The 22,172-nt window shown below is 34.8% G+C and overlaps 2 protein-coding genes across 2 annotated transcripts; both read left to right on the top strand.

Moving 5' to 3' along the window:
- LOC18593776 (G-type lectin S-receptor-like serine/threonine-protein kinase At4g27290) lies at nt 556–3,851 on the top strand. Its single transcript, XM_018125015.1, has 7 exons — nt 556–1,883; nt 2,181–2,315; nt 2,399–2,517; nt 2,599–2,809; nt 2,908–3,145; nt 3,230–3,380; nt 3,454–3,851. The coding sequence occupies exons 1-7, from the start codon at nt 620–622 to the stop codon at nt 3,760–3,762; spliced, it is 2,427 nt and encodes an 808-aa protein (XP_017980504.1). The 5' UTR covers nt 556–619; the 3' UTR covers nt 3,763–3,851.
- Nucleotides 13,513–16,974, top strand: LOC18593773 (G-type lectin S-receptor-like serine/threonine-protein kinase At4g27290). The gene is made up of 7 exons (XM_018125069.1): nt 13,513–14,848; nt 15,202–15,335; nt 15,411–15,565; nt 15,657–15,867; nt 15,971–16,208; nt 16,289–16,439; nt 16,519–16,974. Exons 1-7 carry the CDS (start codon nt 13,578–13,580, stop codon nt 16,852–16,854), a joined length of 2,496 nt encoding a protein of 831 aa, XP_017980558.1. The 5' UTR covers nt 13,513–13,577; the 3' UTR covers nt 16,855–16,974.

Below are 22,172 nucleotides of genomic sequence, written 5' to 3'. Positions count from 1 at the left end.
TTTAATTACCACAATAATACTTGTTAATTATTTGACAGTTCAAATAATTTTGTTTATCAAAAGTGATGGTTCAAAAGGTTTAATCTTTGTTGGGGAACCAATAGCGGAACCCAATGTGTAACGTGCTAAGCCTGCCATTTGACCAGAACTCAACAATGAAAGATGAAAATGTGTACATTTCCACCAAACTGACACATGTATGATATCAGAATGTCAACGCAACCCATTTACACATTATCTTCTCAATCAAATGTGTAGATCTCCGCATTACCTTCTCAATCAAATCGATAATGAGATTAACCTGGGAGTTCAAAGTTTCAAGTTACTGCACTGCCTTTAATATCTTCTCAGAAAAATTTGAAGAAGAAAGGTAAATCAATAATATGAGTGCTGCCAAGAGCACTTCTGTTCATTGTCCTTGCCACTAGGCCCACAATCTCCTTTCCGTGTTCGACTTTTTATTTGTTTTTTTTTCAAATCTACGTTGATCAAATCAAGGCAAACTGCGAAAGGGCCCATCAAAGACTACGAGGCTGTTCCTGCTTTTGGCTGGCTTTACTTTCCTAATGCCTTCCCGAATTAAAGAATGCATGCTTAGAAAATCTATGGAAGGCTCTAAATGGAGATTGTCTTGTGCTTGTGTATGTTCTTCTTTTTGATTATAGAAAGCTTCACACAAGACATTATTATTCCAGGGCAGTCCATAAAAGATGGTGAAACTCTTAGATCAGCTGGTGGAAGCTTTGAACTGGGATTTTTTAGTCCTGGAAGTTCGAAGAACAGATATGTAGGAATATGGTACAAGAAAATATCTCCTGGCACTGTTGTTTGGGTTGCCAACAGGGAAACTCCCATTTCTGATAGGTCAGGAGTTCTAAATATCACCAGTCAAGGAATTCTTACTCTTCTGAATAGCAGCAATAGTCTTGTTTGGTCTTCAAATACATCAAAAACTGCAGAGAGTCCAGTTGCGCAGCTCCTGGACTCAGGAAATCTTGTAGTGAAAGAAAGAAATGATAACAACTTAGAGAACGTTTTGTGGGAAAGTTTTGACTATCCTTGTGATAACCTTTTGTCAGGAATGAAGCTGGGAAGAAACTTTGTCACTGGTTTTGAGAGGTATATATCATCCTGGAAAAGCACAGAAGACCCTGCTCCAGGCCAATATTCTTTAAGGATCGAGCCTCGTGGATATCCACAATTAGTTCTTAAGAAGGGATCAGAAATATTGTTTAGAGCAGGGTCATGGAATGGTCTATATTTTTCAGGTAAGCCTGGTCTTGAGCAAAATCCAGTATATTCATATGACTTTGTCTTGAATAACATTGAGGTCTATTACAAATATGAGCATCGGAACAGTTCATTTGTTTCAAGGTATTCATTGAATCCACTAGGTGTTATACAGCGTTTCATGTGGAATGAGAGGAAAAATGATTGGGAGATTTTCTCAACGGCTCAGGCAGATCAATGTGCAATCTATGCCTTTTGTGGAGCATATGCTACTTGCACAACCAATAAGTCTCCTCCATGTACATGCCTGGAAGGCTTCGTGCCAAGGTCAACTAATTCAGGAGATTTGAATTCTGTAGATTGGTCTGATGGATGTGTTAGGAGGACACCCTCGGTTTGTGATGGTAAAGATGGATTTCTTAAGCACACAGGGTTAAAGCTACCTGATACGTCACATTCTTGGGCTGACAAGAGCATAAGCCTCCAGGAATGTGAGAAAATATGCTTGAGAAATTGTTCTTGCACAGCATATGCAAATTTAGATATTTTGAAAGGAACAGGATGCTTGATCTGGTTTAATGATCTGATTGACATGACAGAATTCACCGAGGTGGGACAAGACCTCCATATACGGCTGGCTGCTTCTGAGCTAGGTAAGACCTGTACAATCCAAGGTTTTTTTGCATTTTCTTATATTCTGTGAAGATAAGTTTGAATATGTGCAATGTCAGTATATGAAAATAACTTGGAATTGGTGATGCTGAGGTTTTGGTCAAAGCTACTTTGTCAACAACTTAATTTATTTTTCTTTTGTTTCCTTTGTTACCTTCACTTCTCTTTGTGACATAGATTCCATGAATAGTCTGGCATGTTACTTAAAGTTTTATGATATATAACTGTTCATCTGAACTCAAAACCTTGTTCACTGAAAACTTTTTGATTTATGCCAGATCGCATTCAAAGTAAAAGGCAGTCAGAGGAAAAGCTTAAAGCAGGAATTATAGCCATCTCCATTGTAATTGCTACAGGATTGACGATAGTGGTATTTGTGTTGTATGTACGGAAGAAAAAGCTTAGGAAGGAAGGTAAGCAAACTTAATTGCAGAATTTTTAATTACGAATTGCAGTAGGTGCCAATATTATCTTACACTTGTTCCGGAATGATCAGATGAGAAGAAGGAAGAGATGGAGTTGCCTATGATTGATTTTGCAACCATAGCTAATGCAACAAATAACTTCTCAGAAAACAACATGCTTGGGCGTGGTGGCTTTGGTCCTGTGTATAAGGTAGTGAAGCAATCTGCTGTAACTTTCTTCCTTATCTTTTGCTACATGCTTATTACTACTTTGCATATAATGAAATGCAAGGGTATATTGGTAGAGGGGCAAGAAATAGCAATAAAGAGACTTTCAAAGAATTCTGGACAAGGCCTTGAAGAGTTCAAAAACGAAGTTACACTGATCGCCAAGCTTCAGCATCGAAATCTTGTGAAGCTTTTTGGTTGTTGCATTAAGGGAGAGGAAAGGCTGTTAATCTATGAATACATGCCCAACAAAAGTTTGGACTACTTTATCTTTGGTTTGAACTCAAACACTCATCCTGTGCTATCCATTTTTTGAATTTTATCTGATGATTCATATGACCATGGAGCTAAGAATCATAATTGAAAAATGCAGATAAAACAAGAAGCAGAGTACTAGACTGGCATAGGCGCATGCGTATTGTTGATGGAATTGCTCGAGGGCTTCTTTATCTTCACCATGACTCTAGATTGAGGATTATCCATAGAGATCTCAAAACGAGTAATATTTTACTGGATAATAGTATGAATCCAAAGATTTCAGATTTTGGCTTGGCTAGGAAGTTTTGTGGAGATCAGACTGAGGACAAGACTAAAAGAGTGGTTGGAACATAGTATGTATTCCTGGACTCTGTTGGTACTTGGAAATCTACTCCATGTTGCTTTTAAGGTTTCTCATTTTTTGCATTTTTTTCCAGTGGTTATATGTCTCCAGAGTATGCCTTTGGTGGGTGTTTCTCTCCAAAATCAGACGTATTCAGCTTTGGAGTGTTGGTTCTGGAGATAGTAACAGGGAAAAGAAACAGGGGATTCTCAGGTCCAGATCAAGACCAAACTCTCCTCGGACATGTAAGACTAAAGATATAATGATTTAATTTACTTTCTTCAACAAATATATAATCTGTTGTTCCAATTTTTTTAGGCATGGAAATTGTGGATGGAAGAGAGGCCATTAGAACTAGTTGACAATGCAATAGGCGACTCTTATAATGTAGCTGAAGTGTTAAGATGCATCAATGTAGCTCTCTTATGTGTGCAACAACGCCCGGAAGACAGACCAAACATGTCATTGGTGGTGCTCATGTTGTGCGGTGAGAGTACATTGCCTCACCCAAAGCAGCCCGGCTTTTTCTTGGAAAGGAATCTGCCTCCTGCAGCTGATTCTGCATCAAGCAAGCAAGAATTGTACTCACTAGATGGATCTACCATTACAGCATTAGAGCCACGCTAAAAGCTCATATATGATAAAAATTCATAGAGGATTCGTAGGAATAAGTAAAACATTTAAACATTTCACAATAAATGGCAATGATTTTTTCATGATTTTTCCCATTTGTTGCTGGTAGTCTGTTTTTGCTATCTATTGAAGTTCTACAGAAGTGGAATTCTTATTCTGACAGGTTAGATAGCTAGATTTTAACTTCTGGCACTTCCATCCTTCACTATAATTCAAGTTTCTCCCCACTGGTATGTTAAAATCTACCATACACAAACCTTGAGGCCTAGCTCATGCATTCTGGAATTCATCGTATATCAGTTACACATGGAATATCAAATCGAATTGTAGATAATGCTGTGTGCTTAAAAACTGCATGGATTAGATGTGAAGTATTTTCCTAATCAAGATACCAAGGCACTTTTCCAATTGCTGTAAGAAACAAGAATAATGTCATCCTCTAGACAAGAGAGATTAAAAGAACATCAGCGTTTGAATGGTTAGTGTCAGCATCACCCCATAAATTTCTCAAAGCTCCATATTTTCATTGTTAAACATATATTGAAGTCACTCCAAGTTGTAGAGCAGGCCTAAATCCACCTCAGGGCTTTCATTAAATTCAGTGTGAATGCCTAAATGGCCCAAATAGGCAATTAGCTTAGCCCATTCAGACTTGTCTGATGTTTAATTCAAGGCAAATGATCGATTAGCTCTGTTACTAGTAATTAAAGGCTTGCCTGACTGATGAAACAGTATCAATTTTCATGAAATGGGACCCCTCGGGATATGCTGAAGTCAAATTAATAGAACAGGAAGATCTTGATTGTTCCTACAGCTCCTTATAATAATATTCGTCTTTCAAACACTTGATGCTGATTGTGGTGTATTACAAATTTGTATAATCATCGGGGACATGAAAAAATTGGAACTATAGTAAGGAGATGTAGAAATTAGAAACATTCAAGATTTTCTTTGTCATCTTCCATCTCCATTATCCGGAAAAATTCATCTCAGCTTCAACTTTTCACTATCAGAGCACAGAACTTCTCGGTTTTTACTGCTGCTAAATATTGGCAAGACCATGCCACCCTGAAACAGAAGGAAAAATCCAAGCCTGACCCACTCGAGAGACTTGCTTTCCAAATTTAATCAGTTTGTATTTCTTGCTCTTTACTCTCAAAACAGACGTAGGACAATTAGTTATTGAAAAGCCTACAGCCCAAAATTTTTGAACATCTAATAGTTTTAACCCAACTTGGGATGGGGGATTTCGAGGTTCTCGTTGGCCTTCGATATTAGTAATCTGTGCCCATGTAACAAGACTACTCAGTTGAATTGGGAAAAAAACAAAAAGAAACAAAAAAGAAGGACACCTTCGTCCATATCAGAAAATACAACTGTTGGATCACTGAACTAAAAAATATTGTTCTATTAGTGTTCTATATGATTCAAGCCCTCCACGGTTCATTGTCTACTAAAATCCAATTACAATGGACTTATACTCCTTTGACTCTTTTTCCTTTTACTTTTTTAATGTGGGATTTGTCCCGCATTCATTATTGTTAAAAATATCGAACAATCTTCCACTATTTTTAAAATAATCTAAATTTTCGATAATCTTGGACATCAATTGCATAAATGAAGGTGTTTTCTAATTGAACATTCACTTAGTGAAAAAAAGTTAAAGTTAACTGAAATTGTATGGTAAACTATACTTTAAATCAGATATTGCATTTGGTTAACCAAACACATCTCATACATTGATTTCAATACCAGTGAATGCACAACATCTAATGACGCTTTTATGGCAATGCGTCAGTATCCTCTTTTCATGAGTGCTATTACGTACAACTAAGCTCATGAGTTCCTAGAAGCGGCTACACTTTACACTTACATAGGTCGATCCAATAAAAAAAGCCCCCAATACTTAAAGCATTCTAACAAATTTATGTTACGGCTATTAAGAGTATATAACTCGTCCTTTCCTTACTATTAAAGTACCTAGTACTTTACTTGAGATGGGATATAATGTATCATATTATAGTACTAGCAGGCACGTACAAATGGTGTACTTTGTCTCATTGAACTGAAGTAATGGTAACTTTCAATTTATGAGCTTGAGCCCTATCCCCTTTAAGGTTTTATTTACAAAATCTCTAGTAAGACTTTTCATTAAAAGATTTGCCAAGGTTTCACTAGAACTCACAAAAGTTATAGCAATTACTCCATAAAAAATTAATTATCGGACATTGCTATGCCTTAATCCAATATGTCTAAACTTTCCATCGTACACTTGACTATATGCTCTCGCTAAAATTCCTTCACTATCACAATGGATAAAATCGGTGAAATTAGTTTAGGCTAAAAAGATATACCATAAAGTAAATTTTTTAGCCATTTGGCTACTTTGGTGGCAACAACCAAGGCAATAAATTCGACTACCATGATAAAATTTGTTTTACACATTCGTTTCTTGGACCTCTACGAAATGACACTCCCACCAAGCATGAAGATCAATCTGCTTGTGGAAGCATGATCTTCTAAACTTGTAATCTAGCTAGCATCCAAATATTCTTTCAATACTAATGGATATCCATTATAGCAAAGATTAAAGTTGATTGTTTTTTTTAAATACCTTAGTATTCAATTTACGGCTTGCCAATGAAAAGTACCTGGATTACTTGTATAACTGTCTAACTTTCCAAATGTTATATCTGGACTTGGACGAGTCATTGCATACATTAAGCAACCAATCACTCATACATATTGTCTTTGATCAACAAACCTACTAGCATTAGGTACTAATTTAATTTAAAGATCCATGGGTGTAGATATCGGTATACAATCACTAAAATCAAACTTTAAGCACATTTTCAATATAGTTTGATTGTGACAAAGTTATGTTATTTTCATCTAAGAATAATTTCATTCCTATTATGACATTCGTTACATCCATACTTTTCATTGCAAAGTTGTTTGACAAAAATTTTATTGTCTCCTTGACTTGTTCCAAATCAGTACAAAAAATTAGCATATCATCCACATATAAGCAAATTATAACACCTTTGCCATTTTGGAATTTGCTATATATGCACTTGTCAGATTCATTTATGTTGTAGCCATTGGCTAAAATAACTTCATCAAATTTTTGATGTCATGGTTTTAGTGCTTGGTTAAGCCCATACAATGACCTGATAAGCTTACAAACCTTATGGTCCTATCCTAGAATAATAAACCTTTTCGGTTGTTTCATATAGACTTCCTTTTCTAATTCACCATTTAAAAATGTTGTCTTGACATCCATTTGGTGAATTACCAACTCATAAATTGATGCAAGGGAGATTAGAAGTCTAATTGTAACAATTTTAGCTATTGGAGCATAAGCATCAAAGTAGTCCATCCTTTACTTTTACATAAAACCTTTTGACTACTAATGTTGTTTTGAACTTGTTGATGGTTCCATCCACCTTCATTTTCTTTTTGAAAATCCGTTTACAATCTATTGGTTTGGAACTTGGTGGAAGATCAATCAAAATCCAAGTATTATTTCCCATTATTGAGTCCATCCCACCATTTACTACTTCTTTTCAAAATGTAGAATCATGAGACTTCATTCCATCATCATATATAATAGAGTCCGATTCCAAATTAAAGCAATAAGGAAATTTATATCCCATGTTCCTTCTACAAGGAACTTATAAAAGTCTGGACCAAAATCTTTTGCTTCTCTAGTCTTTTTGCTTTTCCTTATTTTTGGAGTAGATTCATTATTATTTTCATTTTGTTCTAATGGAATGTCATTGATTGAATTGATTGTAGTGGATGTACTTGTCTTGAAATAGATTTGAATATAGTTTTATCAAATATTGCATCTCTTGATTCAAAAATAGTGTTGAGTAAAATTGAATCATTTGGTTCAATTACTATGAATCTAAATGCTTTACTATGTTGTGCATATCCTATGAATATGCATTCTATTCCTCTTTTACCTAATTTTTTTTTTTGGGTTCCAAAGCTATAACTACAGCTCTACATCCCAAAACTTCGAATAACTAAGGTTTGGTCTCTTTTTTTTCCTTTGCTTATATGGGATTATCTTAGGTTCTTTTTGAAGAACTCTATTTAATTAGTGACAAACTGTTATTAAAGCTTCTCTCCAAAAACCTTTTCCAAGACCTGAATATGAAAATATAGCACTTGCCATTTTGGTCAAGGCCTTATTTTTTCATTTTGCCACACCATTATGTTGTACTGTGGTAGGTGCTGAAATATAATGGACTATCCCGGTGGAGGCAAAATAACTTTCGACTATAACATTCTCTACCTCTATCTAATCTAAGCACTTGATAAAAGACTTAAACTGTAATTCAACTTCTGATTTATAAACTTTAAATTTATCAAACACCTCATATTTAGAATGTAGCAAATATAAAAAGCAATATCTAGAGAAATCATCAATAACTGTAATAAAATATTTCTTTCTAGCTAACATGGGCGTACTATGCATATCACAAATATCACTATGTATTAGTTCAAGTAATTTAGTATTTCTTTTAACTTTAGGAAAATGATTTCTAGCTATTTTTGTTAGCATGCATGTATTACAATAATCAATATTTTAATTAAAATTTGAAATTAAGTCCATTTTATACATATCATCCAATCTTTTATAATTTAAATGGCCTATCTATGATGTCATAAATAAGAGAATTCAATCATATAAGTAGAAACAACAGTCCTATTGTTATTATTATTAATAATATTTAGTTTGAACATTACCTTACATATGTAACCTTCCACAACAAATATTTCCCCTTTGGACAAAATGAATTTATCTGCCTCAAATATAAGCTTGAAACCAAACTTATTCAATAGACTTCCAAATACTAAATTTTTTTTTCGAACTTCTAGAACATAGTAAAAATCTTTCAAAATTAAAGATTTTTCAGAAGTAAACTCAAGTTTAATTGTTCTTTTTCTTTTAATAGTTGCTATAGAAGAATTTTCCATTTATAGAAAATTTCCATGGTCACTTGGTGCGAAATTCTTGAACAAATTCTTATCATTGCACACATGTTTTTGTTGCTCTTGAATCAACCCACCAAGCATCATTTTCTTCAAGCACATTGAAGCAACAACATTTGAAGAAGTAATTTTCTTTTTCAATTATCAATATTCTTTCTTGAAATATCTCAGTTTTTTGCAATGGAAGTATGTGCTTTTGTTCTTTCTTTTGAATTTTGAGCCATTAGCAATTTGTTTGAATTTCTTTTTGGTAGGTTTTAGTGGTCTATTCTTCCTCCACAATGTGTATTTTGACTTCGCCAGAAATAACAACTTATTCTTGTTTCCTATATTCCTCTTTAATTCGAAGATGATTTGCCAACGCTTTAAGAGTTATGTCCTTTTTCTTGTGCTTTAGATTTCTTTTAAAGTCTTTCCATGATGAAGGAGGACACAACTATAGTTTCATCCATGTTCATCTTATATTGTTTAAACTGATTAAGCATTCTTTCAATTTCTCGCAATTGTTCAATAACAAAACGTCTTTTCGACTATTTGATAATTATTAAAGCAACTAACAAGAAATTTTTTACTTGTTGCATCTTTTTGTCATGTGCCTGGCTTTCAATTTGTCTGATAATTCTTTTGCAATAGTCTCATTTTGGTATATGTCAAATAAGCCATCAACCAAGCCATTCAAGATGTCACCTTAGAACATATAATCGACATTGTCCCATTTCTGCGTCTTTCTGGTTGTAGCAACATATTCATTTCCACCCTCTTCTGGTCTAGGTGTAGTCAAATGTAGACAACCTTCAATGTTGAAAGTAGGAAATGCAGTTTCTTCTGCCATCTTAGAAAGTTGTCACCATCAAACGAATCCAATTTCACAAAGTTAGAAGCCAATTCTCTTAGTGTTCCACTTACAGCAACCATTGTTGAAACGAAATAAAGCCTTAAGATTGTTTCATCATCAAACTGAAAAATACTGAACATGCTTTATGGAATGTAACAATGCCTTTGTCCTTAAGGTTTTATTTGTCTCCTCTAATTGTGTGCAAAATGGTTGCAGGTGATAAACCTCGAGGATACAATGAAGCCTAGTGATTAACTATGTTTTGTGCTGACAAAGTCAATCTACTGAACATCCACTAATGTATGGCAAGATTATTTAGACTTCTATATGATTCTCTGCACTAAAATGATATAGAAGAAAATCTGTAAAAGTATTTAAAACAGAAGAGATATTGTTCTATCATTGTTTTTGTGTCTTTTCTTAAGTCTTATTTATAGGCAATTGAGACAATTTTCTAATAGACACAATTGTGTCTATTTCAGACAGAATCTATTTCTGTCTATTTCTAGTAGTTATGTTTGTTGGTTTTCTAAAAGAAATTATTTTTCAAACCCCAAACATAACTGTTATGTCTGTTTCCAATTATTAAAGTTATCTGTTGATAAAAAATCAAAAAATAATTTGGCTAAATACTTAAATAAACCCCTAAACTATATAAAAAAGTCAATTAGGCCTCTAATCCTTTTATTACATTCAAATAAGCCCATGAATTTTAATTTTGGGTCAGATAATCCCTTTTCACTAATTATTGATTAACAGAGGTTAGTCAATTGTACACTAGGCAATTTTATGCCACGTCATTTGCCACGTGGCATGTACAGTTGATGTGTCATTTTGATTATGCCAGTGCCACCTGGCATTAAAACTTGCTGATTAGGAATTAGAGTTTCCTCTTTTACCCACCAAAATTTTAAAAATAATTAGATTAAGGATTTGAAAAAAAATTAAAGAAAAAACGTAATTGCTTCAAATTAAGTCTTGATTATTCTTAACATAGGGTTTTTAACCAAGAAAAGCAATTGGATTTAAAAAAAAAAAAACCCAAAACGCCATGGTTCAGAGATTATCTAAATGAGAAAGACATTTGACAAGTCTTTTATAGCCATAACAGTTTTAGAATGAATATCTACTTAAGGTCTGGGAGACTTATCTTCAATTTGTATTTGTTTTTCAACTTAATGAATTTCAAAAAGAGGGTTAAATTTTATTCTTATAACTTTGTGTTAGGGGTTACAAGGAGTGCTTTATTTAAGGTTGGGAGGTTCAACTTTGATTTCGAAAGAATATTTCTCTTCAATATGTGGGATATGCTAATCATCAGTATTAGGCTTCGAATTCTCATTCTCACTAAGTTTCCAGTTGTGAAGCAATGCCATAATCAGCTATGAACGGGATGGATTGATTTGTGAGAGAAAGGCTTTCTTGAAGGGTTGATCTTCTCATTCTAAACCTCATGCTAGAAGGTTTTATCGAAAGCTTGGACAGTTCTAGCAAGAAACCTGATCTATTTGCTCTAAACCCCATCTCAGAAATCCTGGAACTACAAGTTCTATAGAAAGCCTAGATAGTTCTAGCCCCAACACAGTTCTAGCAAGATACTGTCAGACAAGCTTGAACGGTTCATCATTATGGTTTTTAATGTTCTTTTTTTTCTTCTTCTGAAAGAGAAGTTTTGGCAGATTATTCACTTAGGCAGGAGATAAGGAAGAGGAGTGTTGCATATTTAAAAGGAGTAATTTCACTTTGAGAAGGATGGTTATTCTCTTTAATATGGAAATTAACATAAATTTGCACACATAAAATAAAATGACACGTCAACGTGCCATGTCACAGATGACGTGATATAAAATTGCCAATTGTATTGTTAATTTACATTAGTCAATAGTTAGTGAGAAGAGCTTATTTGAACGTAATAAAATAATAGGGATTTAATTAACTTGTTTTGTATAGTTCAAGGACTTATCTTAGTATTTATTTAAATAATTTTTTTTGAAGGAATAATTTTATTTCATCATGAAATATCAAAATATTACAATATGAGAAAACAATTTAACTAAGCAAGACCTCTCACATTGTAAAGAATCTACTGAGCCTCGTTAGAAACCTATTTATGGGAAAACCCAGTGAGACAAAACCCATAAAAAGGAAAAAAAGAGTACCCATTAAACTTGCCAAACTAATGTCGATAATTATTTTCATATGTTGTCAATATCACTCCTAATTGCAGCTTGAATTGACACATGAATAGTGGATATTTCCCTCTAGACAATTTGATCCACACCTAGCCCTTGAACTGTCTTTGCAATCGCGTGAGCCACCAAATTAGCCGTCTTCCTGCAATGCTTGATCATTGAAAAATTTATCTAGCTTAATACTGAGCAAGAGTCTCAATAATGTGCCCCATCTCACCATTAGACTATTTACCCTTAATCCAATCAACTACTTGCACACAATCAAGCTCAACCTCCGAAACTTATACATATTCCAGTTGACATATCACCAATGCCCAAAATGAGCTTTAAGCTCGGCTACAGCTGCACTAGAGTAATGTGCTATCTTCGACCCTCTTCCAAGCAAGAATTCCCCATTATGACCTCTCACAATGAACCCTGCCCCTACTTGTTTACCTCCATTTTCAACAAAAGTGGAGGCATCACAATTATTTTTGATGTGGATTGGAGGTCGCCATTTAATCTCATTAGATACATTAGGTGGTGAAACTGGATTTGAGGCAGCTACAGTAGACCTATACTGTCGACACATATCATAACCCAATTCCACGCATTCATTCAGTTCCTTCCTCTCCTGCTTAAAAATTGTTGCATTTCTTCCTTTCCAAAGAGCTTAAAAAACACAGATAATCTCCTCTACAGCATCCTTGTTGAGGCGTTGTAACAAAATGTTTAACCATTCCCCTGTCCAAGAGAATTGCAGCGGAATGTCTCTAAAACCCCATTGTGAATATAGCCAAGCAGCTCTAGCAAACGAACATTTGCAGAAAATATGAAAATCAGTTTCTAAATTCACTCCACAAAATGGACAATAGGCTTAATATTAATTCTTCTTCGGATCAAAGCCTCTCTAGTAGGAAGATAGCCAATCAACACCTTCCATATAAATAAAATTATTTTACTTGGTAATTTGAGTGACCATAATTTTCTCCACATCAAAACATCATTATTAGATGAACTTGATGCATGAGTATCTTCTACCCCAGAGCAAAGTAATCGATATGCCAAACGTACCTTATATTCACCATCACTACTATTATTCCATACCAATTGATCCACTGGCCTTCTTTCTTGATGGCAATGATAGAATAAGATCCATTTCATACGGAGGAAAGCATTCACTTATTTTCACCTCATCACATAACATTTGGTCATCCAAAATACACTCACATACCTTTGTTGAGTCTGTCACCATATCACTACATGAAACAACCAACCTAGTGGTCTCATAAGGTATCCCATTGTTCCTTTTAACCAAAATCGTCCTCCCATCACCAACTCTCCAGTAGGATCTTTTGTAAATAATTTTTAATTGCCTTGCTAAGTGCCAATATAGATAATTAAATATTAAATTTAATTAATTTCAAACCTCTCAAGTCCAAAAAACTCATCTATGATCCATTACCTATTAAATTCCAAAAACAATGAACCTATACTGCAGTCCCACATTCATTATTATAGAAAATATACGACACCAACAGCACCTCAATTGGAAATATCTTATCCAGACTCGTTCAGAACAAGCTGGTTTTCAGCTTTCTTTGTCAATCGTTGTTTGAGCAACGCAAGAGAATTAATGATAAGCCCACCTACAATTTCTGCATTTAATAGAAAATTGTCAGTAGAACTACCATTTCTAGGAGCCTATGTTTCATCATTTCGGATGGTCTCAGTACTATCCTAAATTTTCCAAAACATTCATTCATATTTGAAGAAAGAAGTGCAACATGAGATAATCAATGGAGACGATTTCATTCTTTCTTGTATATTTATTTGTTTTCTCCATCTTAAGGACTGCTACTGCAGTAGATACTCTCTTTCCAAGTCAATCCATTAAAGATGGTGAAACTCTAGTTTCAGCTGATGGGATATTTGAACTGGGATTTTTCAGCCCTACGGTAAGTTCCACAAGTCGATTTTTAGGAATATGGTACAAGAAAGTATCTAATGGAACGGTTGTATGGGTGGAAAATAGAGAAACTCCAATTTCTGATAATAAAGGAGTCTTACTTTTCTCCAACCATGGAATTCTTTGGCTTCTGAATAGCACAAATTGCACTGTTTGGTCATCTAATACATCAAAAGCTGCACAAGAACCCGTTGCTCATCTTCTCAACTCAGGAAATCTTGTAGTAAAAAATGGAAAAGACAACAACCCAGCTGAAGACAATCTATGGCAGAGTTTTGATTATCCTTCTGATACGTTTCTTCCAGGAATGAAAATCGGGAAGAACTTAGTCACAGGTTTTGAGTGGTTTCTGTCATCCTGGAAAAGTACAGATGATCCTGCTCCAGGCCAATACTTTGTACGTATAAATATCAGTGGATATCCACAACTAGTAATTGAGAAGGGATCTAAAATAGTATACAGAGCAGGATCACGGAATGGTCTTCGCTTTACAGCGATGAGACCGAATGTAATATTGTTCAAGCATGAATTTAAGTTGAATGAGAATGAAGTCTATTATACAACTGAGCCCAACAGTTCAGTAGTTATTAGGGACACGTTGAACCCAGTAGGCTTTGCCCAGTTCCTTTTCTGGAGTGATCAACAACGTGATTGGAAATGTTTATCAACGTCATATCTTGATCAGTGTGAGAACTATGCCCTTTGTGGAACATATGCTACCTGCAATGAAAATGACTCTCCAGCTGTGTGTTCATGCTTGGAAGGGTTCACGCCCAAATTTGTAGGAAAATGGAATTCAAAAGTTTGGTATGATGGGTGTGTTAGAAGAACTCCATTGGTTTGTAACAATGGAGATAGCTTTCACAAGCGCACGGGTTTGAAATTGCCAGACACGTCCCATTCCAAGGTTAACACGACCATGAACATCAAAGAATGCAGGCAGTTATGTTTGAGTGATTGCTCTTGCACTGCATATACAAATTCAGATATTAGAAAGGGGGGAAGCGGATGCCTGCTGTGGTTTGGTGATCTGTTGGACATGAGAGATGATATGGGGCAGGATGGGCAAGACCTTTATATTCGACTTGCTGCTTCTGAAATAGGTACTTCTCCTCTTCTTTTCACCATGGATCGTGTTGAAATCTTTTTTTTTTTCTTTTTTTTTCCAATATCTATTCATGAAATTATATCCTGAGGGTTTTGGTGTAGAGGAAGTAGGATTTAGAGGTAAGAATCAATAAGAGTAGAAACTGGATAACATTTTTCAGGTACTTTGCCCATGAAAGAAGGAACAAAATAGGGGATATTGTTGCTTTATCCACTCCTTTTTTCTCTTAAAACTTTTGCTTGTGCATTCCAAATTTTGTACAATATTAGTTTGCCTGTTGCAGAATTATTTATTATAATTGCACCAAAACTGAAAGCCATATCTCTGACTTCATCTCGAATCTTTGATCTAATATCGCACGAAAAAGGCGGTCCACGGAGAAAGAGCGAGTAGCAATTATAGTCGGCTCTGTCATAATAGGAATGGGAATGCTGATACTACCTGTCTTGTGTATACGGTGGAGGAAACGTAATAAGAAAGGTAAATAAACTTGATTACTTATGTTGAACCTTAAGCAAAGGCCACTTATCTGGGTTGCATAAATTGTCGTTTCAGGATTGACAAGAAAGAATCACACAATGGACTCCGATGAAAAGGAGAATGAAGAGCTGGAATTGCCATTATTTACTTTTGGGACCATAGCCAATGCGACAAATAACTTTTCTGTCGACAACTTGCTGGGAAAAGGTGGATTTGGACCAGTGTACAAGGTGAAGCAATACTATCCTACCGGGGCTTTATTCAAGTTTTGCAGCATATATATTTCTTATAAGTAAAACATTTATTTGTTATGGTATTAAGGGTACACTGGAAGAGGGGCAAGAGATAGCAGTAAAGAGACTGTCAAAGAATTCTGGACAAGGACTGAAAGAATTCAAAAATGAAGTTATTTTGATCGCCAAACTTCAGCACCGCAATCTTGTAAAGCTTCTTGGCTGTTGCATTCAAGGAGATGAAAAGTTGTTAATCTATGAATACATGGCCAACAAAAGTTTGGACTACTTTATTTTTGGTTTGGTCCTTCAATTCCTTTCATGTTTCATAATCTTATTTTTGGGATACCTTCTCTTTAAGGATTCTATTAATGGTTTGGCTAACATGGGGAACTGAATCAGATCAAACAAGAAGCAAACTACTAGACTGGAGTACACCGGTGAATATTATTGGTGGAATTGCTCGAGGACTTCTTTATCTTCATCAAGACTCTAGACTTAGAATAATCCACAGAGATCTCAAGTCCGGTAACATTTTACTGGATAATGCAATGAACCCAAAAATCTCAGATTTTGGCTTAGCTAAAACACTTTGGGGAGACCAAACTGAGGCCAAAACAAATAGACTAGTCGGAACATAGTAAGTACAAAGTAAATCAAATCTTTCTTTATGGCTATCCTTTATGTTGCTATTAAATTGTTTTCACAACATATTTGCAGTGGTTATATGTCTCCCGAGTATGCCATTGATGGGGTTTTCTCAATGAAATCTAACGTCTTTGGCTTTGGGGTTCTTTTCCTTGAGATAGTAAGCGGAAAGAAGAACAGGGGATTTTCCCACCCAGATCATGATCATAATCTACTCGGACATGTAAGGTTAAATGTTGAGATTGTTAACCATGTTGAATTTCCAAGGCAGAAATAATGATTCTGAATTTCTGACATTTCAGGCATGGAAACTATGGACAGAAAGCAGGCCAATGGAACTGCTTGATGATGCTCTTAGGAACTTTTGCTTGCCATCTGAAGTTCAGCGATGCATTCATGTGGGACTGCTGTGCGTGCAGCAACGACCAGAAGATAGACCACACATGTCTTCTGTAATTCTAATGCTAGGCAGTGAAAGTGCATTGCCACAACCAAAGCAGCCATGGTTTTTCACAGGCAGGAATCTGCCTGAAGCTGAGTCTTCATCAAGCAACAGTAAATCATCTTCTGCAAATGAGTGCACCATTACCCTGTTAAAGGCACGGTCGTTGAATTTGTCGCTTGACAAATTGACGTAGGGGTTGCTTCGGCTTTCCGTGTAAGACCTGATCAGGAAGAAAACAAGAATGGACCAAATGATACTCCATTTTCACAGTGATGAGCTAAGATATGCATGCATCACATTTTGTATTTAATTACCTTCAGGCTGCTTGAGCAATATCTTTCTTCTCTCTGAGGCCCAAAAATATTAAAAGTGATTAACCCGAAGTGATTAATCTGCATACTTGTATTGATTTATCAGATTAATAATACTTTTTTAATTTTTTATTAAAATTATCTAATTTTCATTGATTGTTTAAAAACTCTTATCGAAACACAATTACTAGTATCAGAATTAGATTACTATTAAAAGAATATCAGCGTTTGAATGGTTAGTGTCAGCATCACCCTATGAATTTTTCAAAGTTTCATATTTTCATTGTTTAGACATATATTGAAATCACTCGAAATTGTAGAGTAGGCCCAAATTCACCTCAGGTTTCATTAAATTCAGTGTGAATGCTTAAATGGCCCAAATAGGCAATTGGCTTAGCCCATTCATACTTATCTGATGTTTAATCCAAGGCAAATGAAACTACCTTAGGTGAATATTGTTGGAAAATGATGTTGACTTAGGTGAATATAGCTCTAAAAGGAGTAGATGGTTGCATGGGGAATGGCCACCGGCTCAAATAAACATGCAAAATTTTGGATTAATGTGCGATTGAAACTTCTCGTTTTACTTTGTAATGATGTTTTTTCTTGAACATTGTGAAAACTTTGAAGTATAGAAAAAGGTGGTTAGTTACAAAATCTTGAAGTATAGAAGAAGGTGGTTAGTTACGTGAACCTTTTACCCACCTTTGATTATTATTTAAAAGTTATTAACTCATGATATATATAAAAAGACAGTTAATGAAGTGGACCTTTTGATCTCAAAGCAAGACTTTCTTGCCCTACCGTCCAAAATTTTTTATACCTCTAATAGTTTTAGGATTAATATTTGATGTATTGATAGTGCATGGTTTTATATATTAAAAATTTTTAAATAAATAAATATGGGTCACAATCTCATATTAAAAAAATCATGTTTGTTGAAAAATGAAAATAAAACAAAAATCATGTTTGTTGAAAAGATAAACTAATAGACATGATTGTTTGAAACAAACAAAAACTGTGTCTATTGAGAATAGACACCTAAGTCTATAAAAAGACTCTTCTTTGGAACAACAGAACATACAATACACAACAAAAACAAAACAACAATCTTTCATTCTTTCTCCAATTTTTTTTATATCATTTTGCTGCAAAAAAACTTATAGAAGTTTGATTATTTTTTCATACTCTGGCAAGTGCTCAGTAGATTGATTTCGTTAGTCTAAAATACTGTCAATCATTAGGCTTCATTGTATTTTCAAGTTTATATGTCAGTAATTCTTTTATATATTACAAGTAGGGGCGAATAAAATCTTAAAGAAAGTGACATTGTTACATGCCTTGAAGCCAATTTATTGATTTTCCAATTCTGTGTTCTGACAATCTTAAAGTTTTATTTCTTATTAACAATGCTTGTTGCAAGTGGAACATTAAGAGAATTGGCTTTTGATTTTTGTGAAATTGGACTTGTCCCCTTATTAGTTATTTTTTGGGAAGCCATGTAATCTTTCGATAAAGCTTGAGCATAATGCTTATCGGGCAATCCAGAAATTGAATTTTGACTTTGAAGTAGCAAGTGAGGAGCAATTGCTTCAGCTCAATGATATGGATGAATTTAGATTGGATGCATACGAGAATGTCAAGATTTTCAAGGAAAAAGCTAAGAAATGGCATGATAGCAGAATTGTGGAGCATTGTTTTGAGCCAAGTCAATCTGTCTTGTTGTTTAATTCTCAATTGAAGTTATTTTCAAAAAAGCTAAAATCTTGATGATCAAGACCCTTTTTTGTTTCAAGAGTGTTTCCGTTCGATGTAGTGGAAGTTGTTGATGGTTCAATCGATGAAAAATTTAAGGTGAATGGGAAACAATTGAAACACTACTAGGGAGGTGTTGTTAAGCATCAACACTCATCCATCCATCTTGCCAATCTCAACTGAATTTAAACAAAGTTCGACTGAAGACTACAAAGCAAGCGCTACTTGGGAGGCAACTCAAGTTCCCTAACCCTTCCTTATTTTCCTTATTTTTTCTTTTATTCTTGTTAAGTTTAAGCTTTATAGTTCTTTACCATTTTTATTTCCCTGTTTTCTTTAGTTCTTGCGTCTGTGCTCACTTTTAATTATGTTTATCTTTATAATTTCTTTTTCATTCTTGCATTCAAGGATTTTATTTGTCCATTTTCATGCTTAGATCATTAATTTTCTATTTTTTCTTGTTTTGTAGGTTAATGGAGGAGCTTGGCAACAAGCACGGTGCTGCAGTGCCATGCTCCCAATGTTGCGACACCAAAATATAAGGTACCGTAGTGCCGCAACGCCAAAATAGCCTTGTTGATGCCCTTGAGAGGGTAGCGTCGTGGCATTGGTCCCTAGTGTTGCAACACTGAAATATTATTAACAAAAGGGCAATAGTTTCGACTCCACTACATCGAGCTTCCAGTTCTGCGATGTTGGGTCGAAGCCCCCCTTTTTAAATATTCTCTCTTTCTTCTCTCTCCCAAACTCAAACTCTCAAATTTTCTCTCAATTTTTTCTCATTCACACTCCGGAATCTCCAAAACCTAATCCAAAAATTCTCAAAATCCTTCAAGTTTTCATTCCAAAATAGAAGATTCAAGAAGCTTCACCAAATTCTTCCATCAAAAAGCTCAATTTTTTGCAAGTATCAAATTCTTAGAATTCTTCTTCTTGTGGAAAGCAGTTAGTGTAGAAGATTTTGGTTGCTAATTATTGATGGGCTTTGCATAATATTGATATTCTTGGAATTGTGCTTCAAGTTTTGTGAAATTTTATGGTGGATTGTGAGAATTAGATTAGTTGTTCATAGTGAGTAATACCAATTTTCTGCAAATTCAAGAGATTTCTGTTAATTTGGTGATTATAGGTAATATTCTTGTTGATAGTTTAGATTTTTAAGAGAAATGAAAAAGTCAAAATTATTGAGGAGATATTTGGAGTTAATTAGGTGTTTTGAATTATGGTAAAAGTGAAGTTGAATTATGGCACCTAAAAGAGCTAGAACTAGTGACAATGGATATGACAAGTCCAAATTTGTGTCAATTGAGGCATTTACATGTCATATTCAGTCGTTAATTCAAAAATCATTGGTACCTGAGAAAGGCTTTGTTTTACCCAATGTTTGATGTGGAGATATTTTGAGTGTAATCATAGCGAGACATTGGAAAAATTTTTGTGCTCATCCTCATGCAGCAGTGGTGCCAATTGTTAGAAAGTTTTATGCTAATGCATTTGAGCATGAAAATAGAGTTACATTTTATAGGGATAAGAGAGTACCTTTTAATAGCCTCACCATTAACCAATTTTATAATGTACTGGAGATTGAAAATGATAAGTATGCCCATTATGCGGATGGCAATGTGAATCTTTATGAGGTCATCACTTTCCTTTGCGACCCTGGCACACAATGGAAAATATCCAAAAGGATCTCGGTTTCATTCAAGGCTAACGTATTGGACAAGTTCTTCAAGATTTAGTACCACTTCCTCACAGCCAAGATGTTTCTAGTTAAACACTTGAGTGATGTCATGAAGGATAGAGCAATCCTACTCTATGTCATGGTCACAGGTAAATCCATTAATGTTGGCAAGTTGATTTTCAATAACATTGTTCACTATGCCATTTCAACTAGGGACAGCATTTGGTACCCATCGCTCATCACAGCATTGTGCAAGCAAGCAGGAGTGCAATGGTCAAGTGAAGAAGAACTTTTGCACCTAAAGGCACCATTGGGTCCCAACATCATTCATAGATTGGTCTCCAGTGCTGGTGGGAGTTCATCTTTCGCACTAAGATCTCCACCACACCCGACACACCTTACCATACCTAAGAGATTTGAGCATCTAGAACACCAAATGGCATATCAAGCAAATTGTATGAGAGTAATGAAGCAGATGTTCAGTGCTTGCGCACTTCACATAGGGATGGATATGACCAGCTTTCCATCAATGTCGGAGGATCCCAATGTTGACGAGGTCAATGATGAGGAGAAGAAAGAGTGAGACTAGGGGAGTTCTTCTTTCTTTAACTTTTAGTAACATTGGGGGCAATGTTAGCTTTAAGTTTGAGGGGGAGTTTAAAATTTTAAACTTTGCTTTGCTTTTTATGTTTTCACATGTTATTAGTCCAATCAAAGTAAATTGTTTAGCTTTAAAGTTTAGCAAGTTTGTTTTCTCTGAAAATGTTGGCTATGATTAATTGCACCATTTGCTTTGATTTATTTATCCAATGAAGAAAACTAGTTATCTTGTTATCCTTGTACTTTGAGCAAGTGTGAATATTGTTTGAGTATTATGTTGAACTTGGTTGTTAAGCATCATTGAAGAATGTGAATTCCACCATATTGAGCATGTGTTTCTTGCTTTGAATAATTATGTTTATTTGGAGAATGTTTATGTAAGTGTAAATTTTTTAATAAAGTCTTGAGCTCTAGAATTTGTTTTAATTTCTCTCAAGGTGAAATCCTAGGTTACACTTAGTTAGGGAAATGACTTAGGTCATCTTTTGATCGTTTGAGTTTTTAAGCCTACCATGTTATAGTTTATCCTTAGTTACCTCTTTTGAGCCTAATTTTTCCTCTTCTTTGTTAAACGCATAGTTAAATAGCCTTAGCCTTCAAATAAGTTTCTTCTTTAACACCTGTCACTCCTAAGTACATAGATCATTTTTAGGAGTGTAATTGAGCTAAGTAATGAAGAAAAAGGTAGAAAAGGTGAAGTTTGTGAAAAAAATACAAAATTTTGCGAAAATATTCACCTCATTATCTACCACAAAAAGAAATAAGTTTGGGTGTGTTAAAATGTTTATATATATATATATACAAGAATAAAGTGCTTGATGAGAGAAAAAGGCAGAAGAAAAGGAAGAAAAGGGTGACTAGAAGTATTGAAGAAGAAAGCTCGTTATAGATCCTAGAATGATTATGTGCTTAGGGTGTTTTGAGCCATATATTATCCTATATCCTAACCTGACTTGAGCCATACGTTACAAGCTTGATTAAGTCCTAAGGATCCTTGAGTAAGTGTGAGCCTACATTAGTGGAGAGAGAGGTAAAGAGCAAACATATGAAACTCTTGACTAAATTAAATTATTGCATAAGCATAAACTTATCAGATGGCTTGATTTTCATCACGTGAAACTCCACAATAACAGGGATTTCCTTTGAAAATGGGCTTGCAATTTA

The sequence above is a fragment of the Theobroma cacao genome, chromosome 7 (genome assembly GCF_000208745.1).
Source record: "Theobroma cacao cultivar B97-61/B2 chromosome 7, Criollo_cocoa_genome_V2, whole genome shotgun sequence".
In the NCBI taxonomy this organism is placed as follows: domain Eukaryota; kingdom Viridiplantae; phylum Streptophyta; class Magnoliopsida; order Malvales; family Malvaceae; genus Theobroma; species Theobroma cacao.
The sequence above is the reverse complement of the archived record's forward strand: the minus strand, read 5'-3'. Positions and strand labels throughout refer to the sequence as shown.